This window comes from Rhamphochromis longiceps, linkage group LG13 (genome assembly GCF_057381845.1).
Source record: "Rhamphochromis longiceps isolate RC_006_pf linkage group LG13, R_longiceps_female_GT1.1, whole genome shotgun sequence".
NCBI lineage: Eukaryota > Metazoa > Chordata > Actinopteri > Cichliformes > Cichlidae > Rhamphochromis > Rhamphochromis longiceps.
In genome coordinates, this window is record NC_140569.1 from 21662364 (window position 1) to 21682436 (window position 20073).

The 20073-nt window shown below is 37.8% G+C and overlaps 1 protein-coding gene across 1 annotated transcript in view; it reads left to right on the forward strand.

Moving 5' to 3' along the window:
* Positions 1-20073, forward strand: part of LOC146655798 (neurexin-1a-like) — a 282074-nt gene that overhangs the window by 221808 nt on the left and 40193 nt on the right. The window contains exons 19-20 of the mRNA XM_085428418.1: positions 13688-13859; positions 19617-19706. Coding sequence (XP_085284544.1) covers positions 13688-13859; positions 19617-19706 — 262 coding nt within the window. The remainder of the gene's footprint in view (positions 1-13687; positions 13860-19616; positions 19707-20073) is intronic.

Genomic DNA, 20073 nt, shown 5'->3' on the forward strand with positions numbered 1-20073 from the left:
AATGTGTATATTATACAAAAGGAGAGGAAAAAAAACATCCATTATGCATCAAATAAAAAATATTGGAAAACTACAAAAACACAAGTTATGGAGCTAATGTGGACACATTTTTTTAAAATGTATTTTTAAGAAGGCTTTGAAAAGTGTAGCTTTTCTCCTTATTCATACTATTGCTAGTCTCAAGCACCAGTCTTAGCAACAGTTTAATACCATCCCCTGTGATGTCAGCAGACTTATTTATTCATTTAGACAGCATACTTCAGTAAAGCTGTGATAAGTGTTCACTGTTTTGGACCTTGAGCCAATGCATGGGACTAAATATCTGCAAATCTATGCCTTTGCAATTTCAGTTTGCTCTATTTTTTATGGAAGTGTCTCTTTTTTCTACAAGTGCAGTGTTTTCCGGTATGCACAATTTTACCCTGGCACGAACACAAAGAACGATTTGACGAGGTAGTGCAACAAACATGAGTGGGGAAAAAAATCTTCATGTATGTAGGGAAATCTGTGGTAGAAGGAAATGCTAAACCCAGCTTATTTATGACCTTGTTTTCACTTTGCATATTTATTAAAGCACACTGTCATCCTGACGCTCTTGCTCCAGACCTGCACAGGTCATCTATTTGAGCAAATGAATTATGGAAGAGGACTCTAAGCAGGTGATATCAGTACATTGTCATGGCAACTATTTTTTGTAAACTTGCAGTGTTGTCTCACCGTGTGCAAATGTGCACCCACCCTTGTTAGCATGGTAGTCCTATTAGTGTTACAACTTTGTCTTAATTATAGATTTCCCCCATCCTGCAAGGGACAACCAAGGCTTGTAAAGCTTGCATAGGTGGCTACTTCAGCACGAGGAGTGTACGTCACAGGTCTGTCCTTGTCTGTTTTTGAAGTTCCATATGCCTCTGAGGTAGAGGAAACCGTCAAGGGGAGACTAAGAAACATGGAAAATGGGATTGAAAAAGGAAGAGAAGACTTGAGTAGGAGGCCAAAATCGAGGAAAAGTAGAGGGAGAAGTGGGAAATAGGACATCAGGAAAATTGAAGCAAAGTGATACAGCAAAGCACGGGGAAAAGAATAAGAGCCTCAGGCTGAGAGGCACCAGCCCAAGTATCATAGTCAATTAACATCCCAGCCCAGCACTAATTCTCAGTCTATTTCAGACCATTAATTATGTGCACCATCAGTTCCAGCTCACTTGGCCTGACACAAGTCTTCATCACATTGCCTTGGCCCCTACGGATCATGTTTTACCAGAGAAATAGCTGCAGTTTACATATTCATGATGAAACAGAGATAAAAATTGTATGGATCAAGGCTTCTCTGATGACTCTCATTGAAAAGAAAGATTAGGACTTTTTTCTATCTATGTGAATGTTTCTAAGTTGCGACCATATCACAAGTTTTAAGTTTACATTTCCAATAACAGGGCTACTTTATATACAGTGTATTACGGTTCACCTCGGTGCTCCAGGTGAGTTATTTCAAATGTAAAACAGGCCAGAATAGTTTGCTTAAACGAGCAGGGCTACAGTACATGTCTGTGTGGTACCTTGAGGTTAGAGGAGTCAAATCATGTTCTGTCAGCAGGCTGAATTGTTTTCCTTCCCTCTGGACAGGCAATTTCTGTGTGCAGAAATTAGGTTAACAGTGGATAAAAGAAAATGGTATCAGCAAATTACCGCTTGCTGCAACTTCTGGAGAGGCCAAATCAAAAGTACTGGCCATTCTCTTTGACAGGTTTAAGGTGCACTGCAGTAACACCTGACTGCCCTGTTCTAATTTCACTACCAGCAAGAGCAGCTCCTTTATGTGCTGTAACCGGTAGGCTAGAAAACATTCAGCCTCTGCCCAGAAAACAGGCCACCAATTTCACTAAAGCTATATGGAATGCAGGGTTGCAAACAGGTAAACAAATACTAATAGCAAAACTACCCAGGCTTTGGTGAGTTTTACACTCCTTGAGTAGTTAAAAGTTCCAATTGTTGGTGAGCATGTCAGAAAGCAGTTAAAGAATGACCTAAAAGGCCAGGAGCAAGGTGACCTTGTCTCATTAGAAGGTGCTAAATCATCTCAGAAATCAACAACTGCACCCAAAGAATCACACACTTTTCTCCTTCCATCAGTTTCATGTTGATGGAGCCCACGAACGAGCCTGCCTTAATCAATCCACACTCATTTGAGCAAATGTAATTGGCTTCCTCACAGCGCAACAATTAAAACGTCTCAATACCTCATCTAGTTAACCAATTAATCGCTACACACTGCTCCGTAGTTACAAAGCCAAGCCCCTCCAAAAATAATCAATTGATGGATATCAAATGACCAACAAGGACTGTGAAGATGAATGAGCCCCTGGCATAAACAGCCATATCCCAAGGGGCAAAGCTGCTTCAGTTCATCCTAGAAGCTACCGCTGCATATACAGCGTCAATTGATCATAGCTGCAGATAATTTGCCAGAGACTTAAACACAAAGTAGCTGTTTAAAAGGGTGGTAGATCATTGTGAAACCTTGTCTGTTTTTGCACTTTTTCCATAGCCAGCCAGTATATACTACACGCTGTGGCATCTTTATATAGAAAGGGAAGGGAAACAGAGACAAGGCTGCATCAAAACACAGAGAGCTAAGATGAAAGTGCCTGGTCAGCTCCACAAAGATGACAAACATCCAAGTATCTGTCACTAGTCTCTACTTGTCATCACCTTCCACAGCGGCTGTCAGCACCACTGTCATTGTGCTCATTGGCAGATTCTCAACCCACACCATTTATCCCTGAGCAGGTGCTCCGTACTGCACTCGGAGTAAATGACAAGTGAGAATAATTGCATGTAATCCTGAAATTGAGTGGGTTGGATGAGTTTTTTTTTAACCTCCTCGAATCTTTAGATATACAGTTGTGTCATTACATTGTTGATTGAGATGATTAGGATCAATTTAAATCACTGCTGATTGCAATGGGAGTTTGTTAAACTGGAGAGAGAAAAGAAAAAGGAAAACACTGCTGCTGCATTTTTTTTTAAAATGTAAAAAAGTACTTTAGTTGAAAACTGACTCAGATGGCTTATAATGATGGCTCCTGGCTAGACGTGTCACCTTTTTGTGTTGCCCTAACCGGCATTTTCTTTGACACCATAATGCCAGTCTGCCATTGGAGAAAAGGGGGAAGATGAATTTTAAATTCTTGCAATGTGTGCAGAAGAAACTGGCAGGTGTTGATGGCTGTTCATTCAGCTAGTGAAAAAACAACAGTGGAAATGACGTCCTTAGTTTTAGCACCTATAAATATTCAAAAAGAACAAAATTTTACCTGTAAAAAATAAAAGAAATGTCAGGATTTTCCTAGATCTTCTCAAGTTATTATTTATTGTACATCTGTGCTTTAAAAAAAACACACTACTTCATTAATTTATGGTAAAATAGTTTTTATGGGAACCTATTGCTGTCTTTAGTGATCGCTCAGCTGTGAATTACATATCATACCCCATCTCTTTTGTAGTTTTTCTGGTCAGGTTATTGTTGCCTAACAATCTTCCACAGTATATATCAACATTCATCAGCAGAAAGATGCTGGGTCAGTTTTGCTCTGAAATAGCTGCTGGACCTGGGGATAAAGACAATGATCCCTTATGTCTTTAGTGTGCTCTGTGTAAGTATCAGACTCCCTTGTGTTTTCAGACCATGTGGCCAGCAGCAGACAGCCATTTGAGGACTGTCTGAGAAAAACAAGACAAAAACAGCTATTCAGTAAATATCCTATTTGCTGCAGAAATCACACATTGCCACATTGCCTCCCCTCCCATTAATTTGATTGTGTTTGTTTGTTTTTGTTTATTTGTACCTAATCCGGTTTCTCTAAATATATATAGTAGCACAGAATTGCCCTGTACTGTAGTTTGGAATGAATATTAAAGGAGTTTTTGCTTATTATTTGATAATTATTCTTTTTTACTTTTGTTTTCCTTCTTATGAAGGAATACTTTGTGTTTTTCTGCTAGCAAGTCGTGTTCTCTGCTTAAACTGAACAGAATAAATTGATTAGAGCGCACTGATTAGATATAATGGCAAACAGGGAGGCTCGATCCTGTGTCACCAACACACCAACACTATCTTTGTGTTTTCTCCTCGGCCTCCCTAATTGTAGCACACAGCCCCACCCACAGCCAATCCCTATCCACACTCTTTGTCCAAAAAAATGAGGCCAGGGAGTCACTGCAACAGTGTTCGCAATTACATTTTAAAAATACTGCAAACACATTTATGCTCCTCCCTTGTCTGAAGTATCTAGGACAAGGTTCATTCCTTTGAGGTTTAAGTGAAGCATAAGGCATGTTCTAACTTAATACTTCTTGTTCCAGACATTTATGATGAACTTGCTTCAGTTCAGGGAGAGGAAAATTAGTCTGAGCTAAGAAATTACCGGACATGAATAAGCGACAGAACACAGAGAGACTTTTTTATCAGTGGTGTTGGAATCAAAGAGAAGCAGGAGCGGGTCTGAGGCGGGGGGAGGATCCACAATAGCACACGGGTGATGGGGAATAATGTTGAAGAAGTTGGAAAAAAAAAGTCATCCATGAAATTGCTTGTTGCATCCTTTAAAACCTCTTGATTGATGGTGGCAATTTTAAAGCTTGGCAGTTTCCCAGTTCTGTGGAAGTATTAGAAACAAGTACTCCGGGGTGCTCTTAAAGGAAAAATGCACCTTAAAACACTTTAACAAAAACAAGTTAAATGACATCTATTGGCAATATACATTCTTTGTTCAGTTTTATTGTTTGATAGTGTGTTTTTATTATTCCTACTAGAAACTATCCCAATATTATAATTGCTCACTACAGCTGTGTGTAGTGTTATAACAAATAAAATTTAAAAATAAAAATTCAGAAAGCTTTCAATTAGTAACAACAGCTGTGGGATTGATTTTTAGGTTTGATATTAGATATTGTATATAGATTAAAAATAGTAATTTATTAATATTTGTACACCGGGGGGAAAAAAATGATTAAGTCTACAATTTCTACGTTCGAAAAAAACCCCTCTTTATAGCTTTTATGTACAAAAATTTAAGGAGTGATTCACACTAAATAATAAATCAGAGTTAATAATTTCCCAATTTATTCAACAGTAACGTCTGCTGTAGGAAACTTTAAATGAATGCTATATAAACAGATGACGAGTAAAATAGCAAAAATATTGTTTTTCAGTGTAATTTTTAACAAATGTGACTTTTCGTATTGGAAAATGACAAATATAATGTGTGATAAGCTATTTCCTTAATGTTACCTAATTATAATATCTATAATATAGAGACTTAACTCTAGAGAGGCTTGAACTGTTATTTGAAAAACAAAAGTGCTCTATTCTGTGTTATGGACTCCAACAAAAAATAAAAAATGAAATACCCAACAAGTAGCTTGATACGTCTGGAGCATTTAAACATAATTCTCTAATTACAACCAGAAAGCAGTCATAAATAGCTTCAACAACACCAGATGAATATTACAAACAGTATATTCAGTGTCAAAGTTCCACCTTTTATTGATGTGTTCACAGCTCAGTAAAAGGCTGGTGCTGCTTCTGTTTCTGATAGCGTTCTAAAAGTAGCAAGTCCTAAGTTTAATTTGCGCTGTTGGTGTAGCAGGCAAGTGTGTCTATTTCCTGGTGCCAAATGTAAGATAGCTTCAAAGTAGCAGTTAATGGTGGTGCTGAAAATTGTTGGACTTCATCCACTGCTCTAAATCCGACAACATACTAGTCTCATTTAGAGGTGACTACGGTGGAACTTGTGCAGTATGGAGGCTTTGAGGTTGTTTCCATCACTTAATGTTATTTTTTGTTTACAGATCCTCAATTAAAAAAAAACAACAACACGTTTTTCCTTCATGAAAATAGAAATCTTATGTTAGTTTCAGGGTACTTAGAAAAAATAAATATCATAGGTTATAGGCTCCAAAACCTAGTTCTTCCCCTTCACCCTACAACCACAACAGTACATTTTTACCACATAATTAACTTAATTCAAGAATCTCAAAGGGCTTGTAAGCTCTAACCAATAGGCTAGCAGCTGATAACTGAATTCATTAATTGCCATTTTCTCACAGAGCTTAAGAAATAAATAATTGGACTTTTTTTTTTTTTTTATAATTGGAATTGGATTTGCAACAGGCCCGTATAACAAAAGCCCAAATATTGTGACAAGCTTTCCTTTGCAAGCACTGCTTTGAGCATGTCTTTATCTGAATAACTGTGGACAAGAATGCAAAGCATTACCAAACAAAGAGATCTTAACCGTTTGGTTGTAATTGCATTGTCTCTGTGTCTTGTGCGCGCTGGGTAGCAATGTATTTTCTGCTTCCCTTTCGTCGGCTGCGATGGAAACATTACAGTTTTCCCATATGAATTCTCTCTGCAAACATGTCACAGCATTATCCCAGTTCCATAGTTAGTAGCTCCTGCTCACTATTCCCATGCATTCTTCATCCATTGTAATTTCCCCTGTGCAACATTTTCATTGCATCAAAAAAAAAGGAGAGAGAAAATATAGATTAGAAATAGAATGTGTTAGCATTCCAGGCTAATTGAAATGCATTTACATTTCATTACATAAGGCTTCCAGCTGCCTGTTTCATGAAGGCAAGGTGTAAGGAAAGAAAATGCAGGTGAAAAGATTTGTGTGTATCAAACCATACCAAGCACTGAATTAGGTTTGGTTCTGTAGAAGTTGATCCACAGTGTTCAGCATTATATTAGTTATAATTATAAATTTGTCACACCTTTTCTGTTCGCTACAGTCAAAAACAAAAAGAGAAAGATTGGTTTGCTTTTTTTTCTTAATAAACTCTTTTCTCAGTAGGAGAGTTCATAGAAGTGAGATTAATTCAAACTGTGACATGGCATCTTAATTAAAGTAAAAAAAAAAAAAAAAAAAAAAAAAAAAAAATATATATATATATATATATATATATATATATATATATATATATATATATATATATATATATATATATATATATATAATAAAGGTGGATATGTTACAAATATATCAGGAGCTAATGTGGTTTGACATGTTTAGCAACATTTACCTACAACAATTACTATGACTTTTATGCCTACAAAGTAAACAAAGACCAAAGAGATATTTTGCTTAATTTTAAGCCTTTTTGCATTTAATTTTTCAAATCATAAATTACATTTTCCCACTGAATCTTTACATCTCTCACTAACAGCAAGAAAATGTGCCCCTGATTGCAACCTTGCCACTTCACACTGGGAGTCGGGTTATTTTAGTCCACCAGTGTGACCGTTATAAGGACAGACTCAAGCTTTTCTCGTTGTATTAGTTCCACTTGGGTTTTCTATCTTGAACAGACCCAAACGTGGAGCTATGAGAAAACTGAGAATCATTTTGAGAGTTTTATGGCACTTCATAGCGAGAATGATTTTCAGCTGTCCCAAGAAAATAGTCATCAGCTGCACCTTTTCCCCACCTTCATCTCCATTGTGCCACATTTACAAATTCATGAAATCTAGTGACACATGCAGTGTTCTATAAATTAATGGGGGCAATTATGGAAATGTGACACACTTTAACCAAACTGTGTTGAAAATTGCATTCTGGATTACCGAGGTGAGATATGTGTGACACCTTTTACGAGATTAGCAAACCTGTCGCATAATTGCAGGAAGAGTGCGTACGGTGAGAAAACATGGTGGAACAGATCTCAGTAGAAAAAGAAAGGCTTGCACATTAATGAGAAATCATCTCATTATAACTGCAAACCTTCTTCAGTGAGAACCTTCTAAATTATAACACCGTCTCCAAAGTATTGTAAGACTTATACAATCCACAAATTTGATTTTGCAACAGCATCACAGAAAAAAGAGAATAAACTCTGTTGTTTTTGCTCTCCTGAAAAAACTATTTGAGTGGAGTTCAAAAAAAAGTTTTGTGGCTCCACATTTTGCGACTTAAGGGTCATTTGGGCCATATGCTTATCTGCCCCTAGTTTTACTTGACTTATACTTTCAAAAAAACTTACCATTCTTCCCAGATGTGCACTTAATAATATTAGCCAGAAAGCCATGCGGTATGAATTGTACAGACGAAGCGAGCCGGACTGTGCTCAGGGGCACGCAGGAAGTCCTGACGGAGAGGACAGAGATGAAGGTCAATTCACACTGACTGCGTGCCAGCTGTCATAAGTGGACAGACAGGAGAATCACCTGAAACCTGAATTGATTTCTTTGAGTGAGAGAGAACGAAATTTCAGATATCTGTTGACCTCCCTTGATGGAATGTGTCACGAGAGGCCAAAGATGGAGTGAGAGAAAGAGCTCAGACAGACAGCAAATGTCATTTAAGTAAAAGACAAGCAGTGCCTTTTGAAAAGTGCACTGGCTAACTTCTTCCAACTGATTGCACAGTTTATAATAATATAAAAAATGATCATTTTTACATGTTTCTTTGGTGCATTTGACAAACAAATTGTGGCTGTATTGTGTCGAAGCTTTAACCGAATGTTTTCAGATTCCCTTGTAATTGTACAATAGCCGTATGTCTCCTGCTACTCTCTCAGCACGCGCCTTTCAGCCACTGCTAGAGCTGGCTTGATGATTTATTAACTGGGAAGCTATCCCACGGAAACCGGCTTGATAGAGACTCCTAGCAATGGAAACAATTTCAAGCCAACTTCACAGATAATTAGGCACTTCAGCTGGCGGACTTGATTTTGAAAAAAACACAATTTCCAGCCAATGCAGTTATAACTCGCCACACTGGTGATTCTTTAAGGCAGTGGTTAAATGAAGGGGGAGGAGAACCTTGCAGAACGACTTTGTTTCAAGTTTTAGAAGCTATCTAAGAGCATTTACTCCACTGGCTTACATTAAGCTTAGATACAGGCTTCCAAATGTTATCTTCGAGCCTTTAGGAAGTGTATAGTGTTAATGGAGATAATAAGAAGGATGTATATTCTTACCTACACCTTTTTTTTATACAGAAAGCTCTGTTATAAATATATACTGTAAATTGGTATGCCTGTGAGGCCATGCAGGTGGTTAACACACTTTTTTCCTTATTATGCCAGGCACGGTGGTATACTATATCCTTTTTGTTTAAATTATGCAAAGCTGTAGTTCCTTATCAAGGCAGTTAAATATTTTTAATGCACTGTGCCTCTTAATTTCATCTACACTGGTGATTTATTGTTAAGTGTGGTGCAGTGGTATTTAGATGTAAGGAGAACAGAAAATCAGGTTCCTGCATTTGGTTTAAGGTGAAGTAGTGTAAATGTAAACGGTGAGGCCCAGTGTCTTAGCTTTCACACACACAGCCGATAAACATAATGAAAATACAGAAAATCACACATCACATCATACATTGTCAATAAATGTCAAGTTTTTTTTTATTTATTGATTTTATTATTGTATAAAATATGATTACTAGATAATAATATCTGATTAATAGAGTTATAATTGTTTAAATTGTTTCCATTTGGGGATATTAATGTGTGATTGGTAGTGTCAATCATGTTTTTATCACTATATTAGCAGCTGCACATCAGGCTATTTGTGCAAATAGAAATAAATACTCTAAAGATAGATAAAGATAAAATATAAGGTGTGTGTGTGTGTGTGTGTTTCTGTAAGAGAGAGTCAAAGAGGTTTTCACAAGATCAAAGCATAAAATAAAATTGAATATGCAGGCCCGACTGGAGACAATTGCTTTGCTACAGTCCATAACGTCATTAAATTGTTTGAGATATTAGGAAGTTAATGTATCATACGGTGCTTCTACCAGGATAAAATCTCCTTTTCGTATGTGTGTATTTACAGCACTTTCTTTTTTGTGAAGTCACAGCACTAAAAAAATAATGTATGTCATTCAATATACACTTGTTTGTGTGCCTGTATATGTTGGATCCATAAATGCAGGTATATCATTGAATTATTGCATAATCTAAAGTATATGGACCACATGCTTCAAGGAAAAAAAATCCATTTTCTATCTCCTAATTATTCCATTACTTGTGTAATTTCATTAACCAAGCTTTGAGAAGAAAAAAAAAAAAGAAAAAGGGAGAAGCCAAGACTCAGAGGTAATTAAAAGATAAGGTGAACAGTACAGGCTGCCTGCCTTAGCTGCATTAAGACATTTAGCTTCTACATTAAGAGCGTAATAGCCCCTCAGCATGTGTACACACATCTGACACAGCGAGGGAATGACGGAGGTGCTCTCCCACCTGCCAGCGGAGCCCTCGTAGACATGTGCACTGAAGGGAGATGTGTTGCAGTGCCGTGGCGTCAGACTTGTGAGATATGAAATGTGACGGGTGCACAATGCTTGTCATCGTGAATGACTCATAAACAAGCTAAACATTAGGGTGGCTTACACCGCGGTGTTCATTTTTGCCGAGATGGGAGAGGAGGCCCAACACCATCTCAAATATCACTTCTCACTCGCGTTCTGTTTACGTGGGTCGGGGAAATAAACTCACTTCAGTAAACTATTTCAAACGTCAGCGGATCATTCTGCCTGATCTGCTTGATCCTCAGGCAGATTATGAGCAACACACTATATTCTTTCACTGGGAATATTAATGGGAAAATATGGTTTATTTATTTATCAATGTATTATTTATGAGAAGACTGTTACCAAGACCGCTAAGTAAGTTTTATCTAAGCCGCCATTAAGGTAGTTTTATTGGCTTTCTCATATATCTGTTCAAATGTGGTTTTGTTGACATACTTAAGAAGAAGAATTATGCTTCTCCGTGCTACTGAAAATTTGAGAAAAAATAACGATAAAGACGAGTCGGTCTGCAGAGTGTTTTGCAGCTTTATGGTTAGCGCTGCAAGAATCTCGGTGGTGGTAAAATGAGGGCAGATGGGGAGTTTTAACAAGAAACTGACACCCTGAGTATTTCTGAAGCTATTCCACCACCCTCCAGCTGAAAGGATGAGAAGCATAAAAAAGAGCAGATTATAGGAGAATGGTGGATCAACTTCATCAGTTAATTAAACTCTATTGCAGCTTGATGAGCAATTAATCAAGGCGGCGTGCCGAGTGTCAGGCAGGGCTGAGTTCTTCGGATGTGAGATGTGTGCACCGTACAGTATGTTCCCAAGGGGAGCAGCCCTGTGGGGAGCAGCACTTACCAAGTGAGCAGCCCCAAAATTTTGCAGGGTGTAATGGGTTGAGTTTATGTAAGCAGCTATCAATCACTATCTGACATAAGCCTGCACCCTATTAGAGCACCAGGATTAGGCTCCTCTCATTGCTGAACTAAACTGAGAAACTGCTTGTCTGAGTTGATCGAATTTTAAGAAATGCTGAAATGTAATGCATTATTATTATTTTGGGGGAAAAAAATAATAGCGGCGGTAAAGCAAATCCTCAGAAGGCGGAGGCAATAACAGTCAAAGTTAATTACTTTAATATGGGAGACACCATGTCAAAAAGGCTCTCCATTTACTCAGCTTGAATACTCAAGCTCTTATCTTTTATCTGACATTTGACTTCCAAAATCTCATGGTGTGGTTTCTGTCCTTTGTCTTCCACTCGCTTTCATCTATCCCTTCATCTCTTTCAAGGCTTTTTTTTTATGCTATGGGAAATTTGAGTTGGCAGTTTGTGACTAAATGCAGTAAATTTATTAACAAGACCATGGGGAGCATTAGAAGTCAATTGAAGGAGGCTATTAAAAGAAGGATTTTAATTGGGTTGGTCGGTCCATTAAAACATTTTTTCTGTCTCTCTTTTTCTAAGAGCAATGACACTAAAAAAACTCCAGAATTAGTCTGTTGAGTGCGTGCTCGCCCCTTTGAAATGAAAAACTCTAGTTTCATGTTAGATTTCACACTATATGCTTAAAATAAAGTAATATCCATATTAGCGAGAGGTCTTGTATGTCCTGTCTCTCTAGCTACATTTAGCTCTGCTGAGGGCCTGCAGTCTCTATGACTCTTGCTGAATTCTTTCAAGAGGATGCAATGTAGGACAGATTACAACTACCACAAGATTTGAGTACTAACAAGTGTATAAAGATCATCCCCACACCCATTGAGATCTAAAAAAAACCCCCGAGACGAGCTGGTGTCGCTGTTGCCATCTAGATTTCATTTTTTTTCTCGGTTGGTGTTTAGGCCTGCAAGCAGTCAGTAAATTGTTTTGCTACTGTAGCTTTAATGCATTAGATTATATAATCTGTTGAAATTACATTACAAAGCATACAATTGTCCTAGTTTTGGTAACGTGGTGTGACACATTACAAATGGTTTTAATTGCACTTTAGCTCCTGGCTCTTGAGACACGCTCTACTCATTCTGCACTTTAAGGCATCTGGGCTCTGTAAGAGTGTGTGTCTGTGTGTGTGTGTGTGTGTGTGCACTGGTGTGGGTGGGGTCTTGAAAAAGCAGTTTGTGCATATGGGCACGTTAGGGATGCAGTGTAGTATCGGCTATGCTGACTGGATAATGACATGCAGAGTGCTGTGCTGCTACAGTAGGTTGAGCCTCCAACCAGATGCTCCTTTCACTGCAGCTCCTAAGCATAGAGAGAGAAGCTGCACCAACATACGCTCTCATCTTAGCTGGATTAAGCAGTAGGATTCAGGGACTTCGATCATGAACTGTAACAAAGCTTATTAGAATAGATAGGCATCACGTGAATCAATCATGTGAAGGAGTCTGCGGCTAAGCTGGAAAAAACTTCCCTTGAGACTTTTGCTTAATTTTTCTGCTCTTAAGTTTTTTTAAGTCACTGTAAAGATGCCAGTGTTCAAGCACTGATTCAGTCTAACAAAGGGCTCACAATCAGTCATATCATTCAGGACTGAATGTGTTTGTGCGATGGATGAATGGGTGAATGAAATAAATAGCATACTGCATGTTTATTGTACTTTAAAAAACCAGATGTCAGCATCGTGCAGAGGGCATCAGCCAGCACACAGCATATGCAGCTCAAGGGAAAACTTAACAAATAACCCTATAATTGCCTGAAGTGATTTTTTTGACACAACAAAAGACACAATGCACATATTTGTGTTTTATTTTTTGTTTCTTTTTTTTTTCGAAGACTGCAACTTCCAGGAGTGATACCACATCCGAGAAAAACACATATGTTGTGTTGATACGGCTGCCAGTGCAATAATCCAAACAGCCATACAGTAATCTGTCTTATGGTCAACCCAGCAGGTCTTGTAGTTTAATAAATAGACACTAAATTATATTAAACATTGTATATGCAGAGCTAACAAAAGTTCCAATAAGCACGTTTTGAAAAGTACACCTGATTACCCCTTTATGAGAAAAGCCATGCTAACGACTTCATTCATAGTTTCATTGTGTTTTCTTAGTCCATACTGATGTACAATGAAAAATTTCAGCTGATACTTTTTTTTAAATATTTTTTTCTTTTTACTGGATTCTCATAGCACTACTCATTTATAAAGTAGTTAAAAAAATAAAATAAAATAAAGTAGTTAGTGTTAATTCATTATAAAAAGTGAAAGTGCTTAAAGAATTATAGGCCACTGGCCTGATTGTCTTATAAAAATCACAGCTCTCTACCTTCCTGAAACCACCTGCTCTAATTTCGCTACAGTCCCTTAGCAATGCTGTTCACAACAATGTTTACTGATTACTAAAAAAGAAAGTGTTTTTTGTGTTCTTCTCTTTTCAGGAGAAAGGAAACATTGCCGTTGTATTTAATGTCGGTACAGATGACATTAATATTGAGGAGACGTCAAAGTTTGTAAATGATGGAAAGTACCATATAGTGAAGTTTACGAGGAGTGGGGGTAATGCCACTCTGCAGGTGGATGACCTGCCAGTCATTGAGCGCTACCCCACAGGTGAGTCACCCACTTTGCCTTTAATTACATCTGCCGCCTCCTAGAGGCGATAAAATGACCCAGATATTATCAAGCAAGCTATTAAAGCCTTATCTGTTAGGATGTTCTTATGTTGACTTGGCATGTGCTTTAATTGCTTTTTATGTTTCGGTTTCCAGCAGCTTTTGAGAGTAAACACCAGTGTTGTTGAGTTGTCTTTTCACGAAATCTTTGATCTTTGTGGTGCATCAATCTGATAAACCCGAGGGCTGATAGACTCCTATATGTCTGCCTACAAGTACAACCACCCAACCTGTCTACATGTCTGCATTACATCCCCCATATACCTAATTGTCAATGCACAGTGTATACTCACAGTAACCCAAATCATTAGACAATCCACAGACAAATTACCAGTTTTTTGTAGCAAGTAATTGTGTGCGGTTTCAGTATTTATGTGTCTGCCAATATAGCAGATTGATTGAATTAAGGTCACCGGGGAGACGGACCTGTAATAACACTGTCAAAGTAAATCTGTTGCTTACTCACAATTAAATACCAGATGATCAGCTTCATTACGGCATCTTGTTTAGACATAAAAATACACTTTGATATTAATAATTTTCACAGCATACACTACAATTACTCACAGACTAAAAGCAAGCCGGATTAATTTTCCTGGCCAATAGTGTTACTAATAATTTAAATTGTGTAACACTTCTCATAAACACAGTTTACATGACAGTAGAGGATGAATTTGGTAATTACTGCCCTGTGTAATAGGCATTTAGTAACTGAAAAAGAGTAATGTATTTTAGTAGTTTAACATTATAAGAGTGGAATAGTTTTGCTGGCACTTTCTTTTATAGTTTACTGGTTACTGATGATGTAATATACTGTGGACTCAATGTTGTGAGGGAATCTTTTGATCGATTGGGGAAAAAAAACAAAGCAATCTCTGTGTCAACACATTTGTGAGAGGAAATCTGTAGTAATCTAACTCAGCAACAACTCAACAACACTGGTATATTTGTGTAGAATGTATGCAGAATATAGAGTAGAATATACAGATATTGATGCTTCTGCCTGTGTTGTTGAACTTGATGACATTTTTAACTTGTTAAAGGCTTTGACAAAAGCTATAGATGAATAAAGGAGTGCGTAAATGACTGTTGAGAATGCAAACAGCAAAATTACTGTATGGACACGTGTAGTGGTTTTTTTTGTTGTTGTTGTTGTTGTTTTCTTATGTTTTTTTTCCCATGAGAGAAAAAACTGCAGCACTAAATGCAAAACATTTGTTAGATTTTGAGCACGCATAAAATGAGTGGGCAACCAGACAAACAGAAGACAAATTGAACCTGTCGCTCCTCTTTTGCATAATGTTTGGTGACCTTTTTAGCTATGACCAGTGCATTCATCCAAATGAAAGATGGTTTTTATGACTTGGACTCAACCCTCCCTGCTTGCCTCAGGTGGAAAAGAGAAACTAATGGCTTTTGACATGTTGTGGATAGGGCCGAATATACAGCAGGGTTAAATTCCCGCATCCCGTCTCAGTCTTCAAACGACAAACACCCGCAGACCAGCGAAAGCCTGATGATACATACTCGTACTCATGTCATGCAGATAAATTCAAAGAAGTTGGCGAAAACAACTTGTTGTTGTTGTTGTTGTTGTTGTTGTAGTATACATCAGTGGTGATATTATACAGACAAAGGTTTGCTGCTATGCATTTTTCAACAATGTACATTACATTACAACACATATTTGGTAGTAGAAAGTCATGCAGTACTGCAGAAAATGCAGAAAAGCATAAGAATGATACAAGACTGTCCTGTTATGCTAAGTGATGAGTTATAACTGCTGCAGGGAAAAGTGACCTATCTCATCCCCACCAATCATGCGTCAGTGACAATGCCAAGTCCAGCTACCTTATTAAGCTCGTTGCAGACTAATTACATCTAATCACAATTACTGCGCAGTTCCTCCCTGCACCCCCAGCACACAAAGCTATTATTCTCTCAGCTCGCCTGTAGTTTGATTAGTATCCATGTATGCCTCTAACGCACTCATAATAGCAGCCCTCAGCCACTCTTAGGCCACTCACAGATCAACAATGATTATAATAAGAGTAGACAGCAAAGATAAAAATGATGGCTAGAGAGTGAGAAAGATAGAGAGGAGGAGTTTATAGGGGAGGGAGCGATCGTTCTTAAAGCAAGGAAATAATTGCTTCGCCAGAGCCTCTATTGCTGCCCTGGTAATCTCATTAAAAAGTCTCGTACTGCATACTTATGGGTCATTAAAAGTCTTTAGTACAATTATTAGAATCTAAAATGCAAAATACACATGCAGACACACAACTAGGCGACTATTTGTTGTAGTTTAGCTCTCCTTCTTTTATCCTGTCTCTGCCTTCATTCTGCATCACACACAAAAGGCTCAGCAGCAACAAAAAGAAGGAAAAAAAAATCAACCCCTTCTCCTGAGCCTTGGCCATGGAAGTAATACCATCACAATGGTGCTGCCAGGCCTGCAGGGTACAGTGCAGTGTCCTATCGGAGCACCCAATGAACACACGCTGCACACAAAGATAATGGAGAAGTCCCTGGCCTTATTCTTTTACTGTTATCAGAGCGTGGTGCACTTACAGAGCTCACCGTCTCTCACTCCACTCTCCGAGCTCCGAGTTCGCTCTTTTCCTGTCCTTTTTACCTCTATCTGTCCACGTCTGCCTCCGTGTCGATCTCACCCCCTGTCCTCTTTTTCCCGCTTGTGGTGTGGAGTCTGATTTATGGGATACAAGGGAAGGATGGTTAGCTTTATCCATCAAAGCCCCGTCCTATCTGCTCTGGTTTTACCTTTGTTCTATCCGTGAGCTTATTGAGCCTATTGTGCAAGCTCTCAACACCGAGGATATTTAAAAAATAGCGCAGTTAGAGAAAAGGGAGGGCAGAATAATAAAAATAATAGTGCGATTTGTGTAGGTTCCTCCTTTTTTTTGTTCTTTTTTAATTCTCCCGGCTCCATGAACAGAGGAAGCATTTGCATATTTGTTCATTTAATGTGGTGAGTGTCCTAGGGCTTGTAATGAGATAAAGCTCCCACCTTATCTGACCACTTTATTAACAAAAAAAAAAAGAATACAAGCGAGCGAGGGTAAAGCAGGTCGGTTGGGATGGCTCAGCTGAATCGCTGCTGTCTGGCAGAGGAGATAAGCCAGGCTGTCCCACACCAAACCAAATCACCACTCAGCAGCAGTCACAGGCGCCGCTCACAGGCAGGATGAATGGGCTCTGTTGCTGCATCAAAGCCCAGGGGATAGCATTGTTTAACACTTCGGTGTCCCACAGTGGGAATCAATACACGATCAGACCTTGATTATATGCACACTTAATTAACCTCAGTATAAGGATAGACTCAGTGTGCCATGGGGTACGTAGCCAAACAGATAAAGCGCAGCCGTCTTTGAAAATGGAGCATGTTTTTGCACAAAAGTAGAGGATTTTGGCACAGTGGCACGCTGTGTGTGAGGATAAGTGTGCATGAATATGTGTGCGTGCTTCTTGGGTATCTATGCGCCTGGAGCTGACACTCCTCTGTGCCTTTCTATTAGTTTCCTTGCATACTTCTTCAACAAACTGTCATCTGCGCTAAAACTCTGACACCAACATGTAAGCCTATACTAAAACTATTTTTTGAATAAAGCTTAGAATACATCAAAAACACGTCATACTGCAACCATCAAGTAACTTATATAGCATAGTCAGAAATGAGCATTAATCAATGAACATCATTTAAAAAAGGAAGGTATTAATGGGTGTTTCTCTTTTTCACTCTAAACTCAGATGTCCTCGCTGTCCTCGCAACAGCTGTAGGATAAATGTTCTCCAGGGCCCCGTTTGATGCTGACCTCTCCTCAGATGAGGTGTCAGAGTAGCAGGGAATGGTGAGGTGACATAACCAACACCCCATGACTAAGAAATGGAGATGACAGGAATTGACAAAGCCCTCAAATGTTCCATTGCAACAGCAATGAAGAATTATTCATTAATTTATCACATTCAAAATGATAGGAAGCACAGCTGTGTCTGCGTTTGTGCATGCTTGACTCAACAAATGCGCTATTTACTCCTGCTTGAGTGACGTATGCTAAAAACTGCACTACACGACTTCTCGAGGAGCTCATTAAGTCCTCTTTTTTTAGTGAAACAAGTTGAGTAGTCACAGTTAAGTTTCACAAGAAATGACAAATTGAAGTTGACATGCATTTGCAAGTTTACAAGTTTAAAATACTTTTTAAGAAAAATGTAGAAAAAGTGCAGAAACTTGATGTATGTGCTCTACAAGAGAGTTTGTCCATTACAAACTTCATCTTCCTTCCTAAACCAGTCCTATCAAATGTTACCCATTACCTTCCTGTGTGGGTTTGCTGTAATCTGGACTGTATCTGTCCAATCAGCATAAAGGAAAAGTGTTGCTAAATCTTCTTCACAATGCTATGTGCTCCACCCAGGCACGGTCATCCGCAACCAAATTTCATTAGGGGTATAGATAAGATTCAAACTGGGTTTTTTTCTTGTTTAGCTGGTCTTCAACAGTAATTCAAGCTGATGTGATTAAAAAATATATTTTTATGTATGCTCTTACTTATAAGATCTTTTATTAGAAGAGGTGTGCGTCTTTTACAAGGTTACCTCCTTTTCTTAGCAGACCTCTCCTCTAAGAAGCTATTCTCCACCGAATCATTGTTAGCTACCGGATCTTTTATCTGCCAGAACTGAATTAATATAGTTGATGGAACAAACATTGTCAATCTGCCAGAAGAATGGGGCTGACTGAATTCAATCTCAGCAGACAATACCAGGGGAAAAGCACTCAGAGACAGTGCCACTTTGCTGAAAGTCTTCTGTTCTGGAGAGGTTATTGGCGTTGACAAAAGGGTGATGCAGAGTTTGCCCTCATTAATGCCAAAGTGCCCCTCCAATACAGAGTGTCGTTTTTTTGTAGCTCTTCTTTCTCATTTATGTCACTTATTTGACTTTATGCTCTAAAAACACTTGACTGTCATTGAAACACATGTATGCGATGCTACACTCGGTCAAGCTTGTGACTTTTTCTTCTTTATGACTTGTAGCTTTTGTCAAAGCCATGTTCTTGAAGGTTTACAGTGTATGTATCTACTTTGTCTTCTGATTTCTCTCTGATTAGAAGCGTTAGAGAATTTACTGTTAGGTTTTATATGGCAAATAGTTTATTATTACTTGTCAATTAGTGTTTTTATAAATGGGGTGGGCATTTGTAATATGTGAAAGTTAAATGGTTCTCTCCTTTAAACCATAAACGGTTTATTTAATAATAAATTCAAATGATGTTCCTTTTTGAAGCTGTATAAATGTAACCAGTTTAAAAGTCAGATAAAAACAGAGGGAAATGATAAATGGGGATGGAAATATTGGGTAAAGATATTGTAATGGATGTATAAATTTGTGATTTTGGTTGGTTTTTAACATAGGTTTATTAACTTAGATGAAACATTTATATGCTAGTCCTCTTATTTTCAATTAATATAGGCCTAATTTGTTGGTTAAAATTAAAATAAAAAGAGTGAAGTTTGGTCAAATAATGTTTTAGTTAATACTGTTTTTTTAAACATACAAAACGTTTTTAAATATAAAAACCTTGTGCAGTTGTATAGCTCTAGCATTAAGTATGGATATTTAACCTTTGACCTTACAGATTGTAACCAATGAAATGTCTCTTTAAACTTTAAAGGCAACAATGATAACGAACGCCTGGCGATTGCTAGACAGCGAATCCCATACCGACTTGGTCGAGTAGTTGACGAATGGCTACTCGACAAAGGTAAAAAACCTGATTAAAATTTTAAATAAAATAATTTGATCATAACCAAGTTGTAGCATTATTTTGTAAATAATAAACCTTAAAAATAAATGTTCAGTAAAACTTTAAAATTAAAATGATTTGAACAGTTAAATTTAGTTTTTTTTATAATAATGTATTCATTTTATAGATGTAAGCTTTTTTTTAATACGTGTTTATTGTCAACTTACGGTTAAAGGGACTGTAAATATGAATATAAATCCACTTACTGAAGTAATATCAGCATTTTTAAAATGTCTATAAATTCATGTCGCTTTTTGCTGTAAACATAAATTACAAATTAAAAGTTCTACATCAGTTGTTCATTCGTTGCTAAGTGTTATTTTGA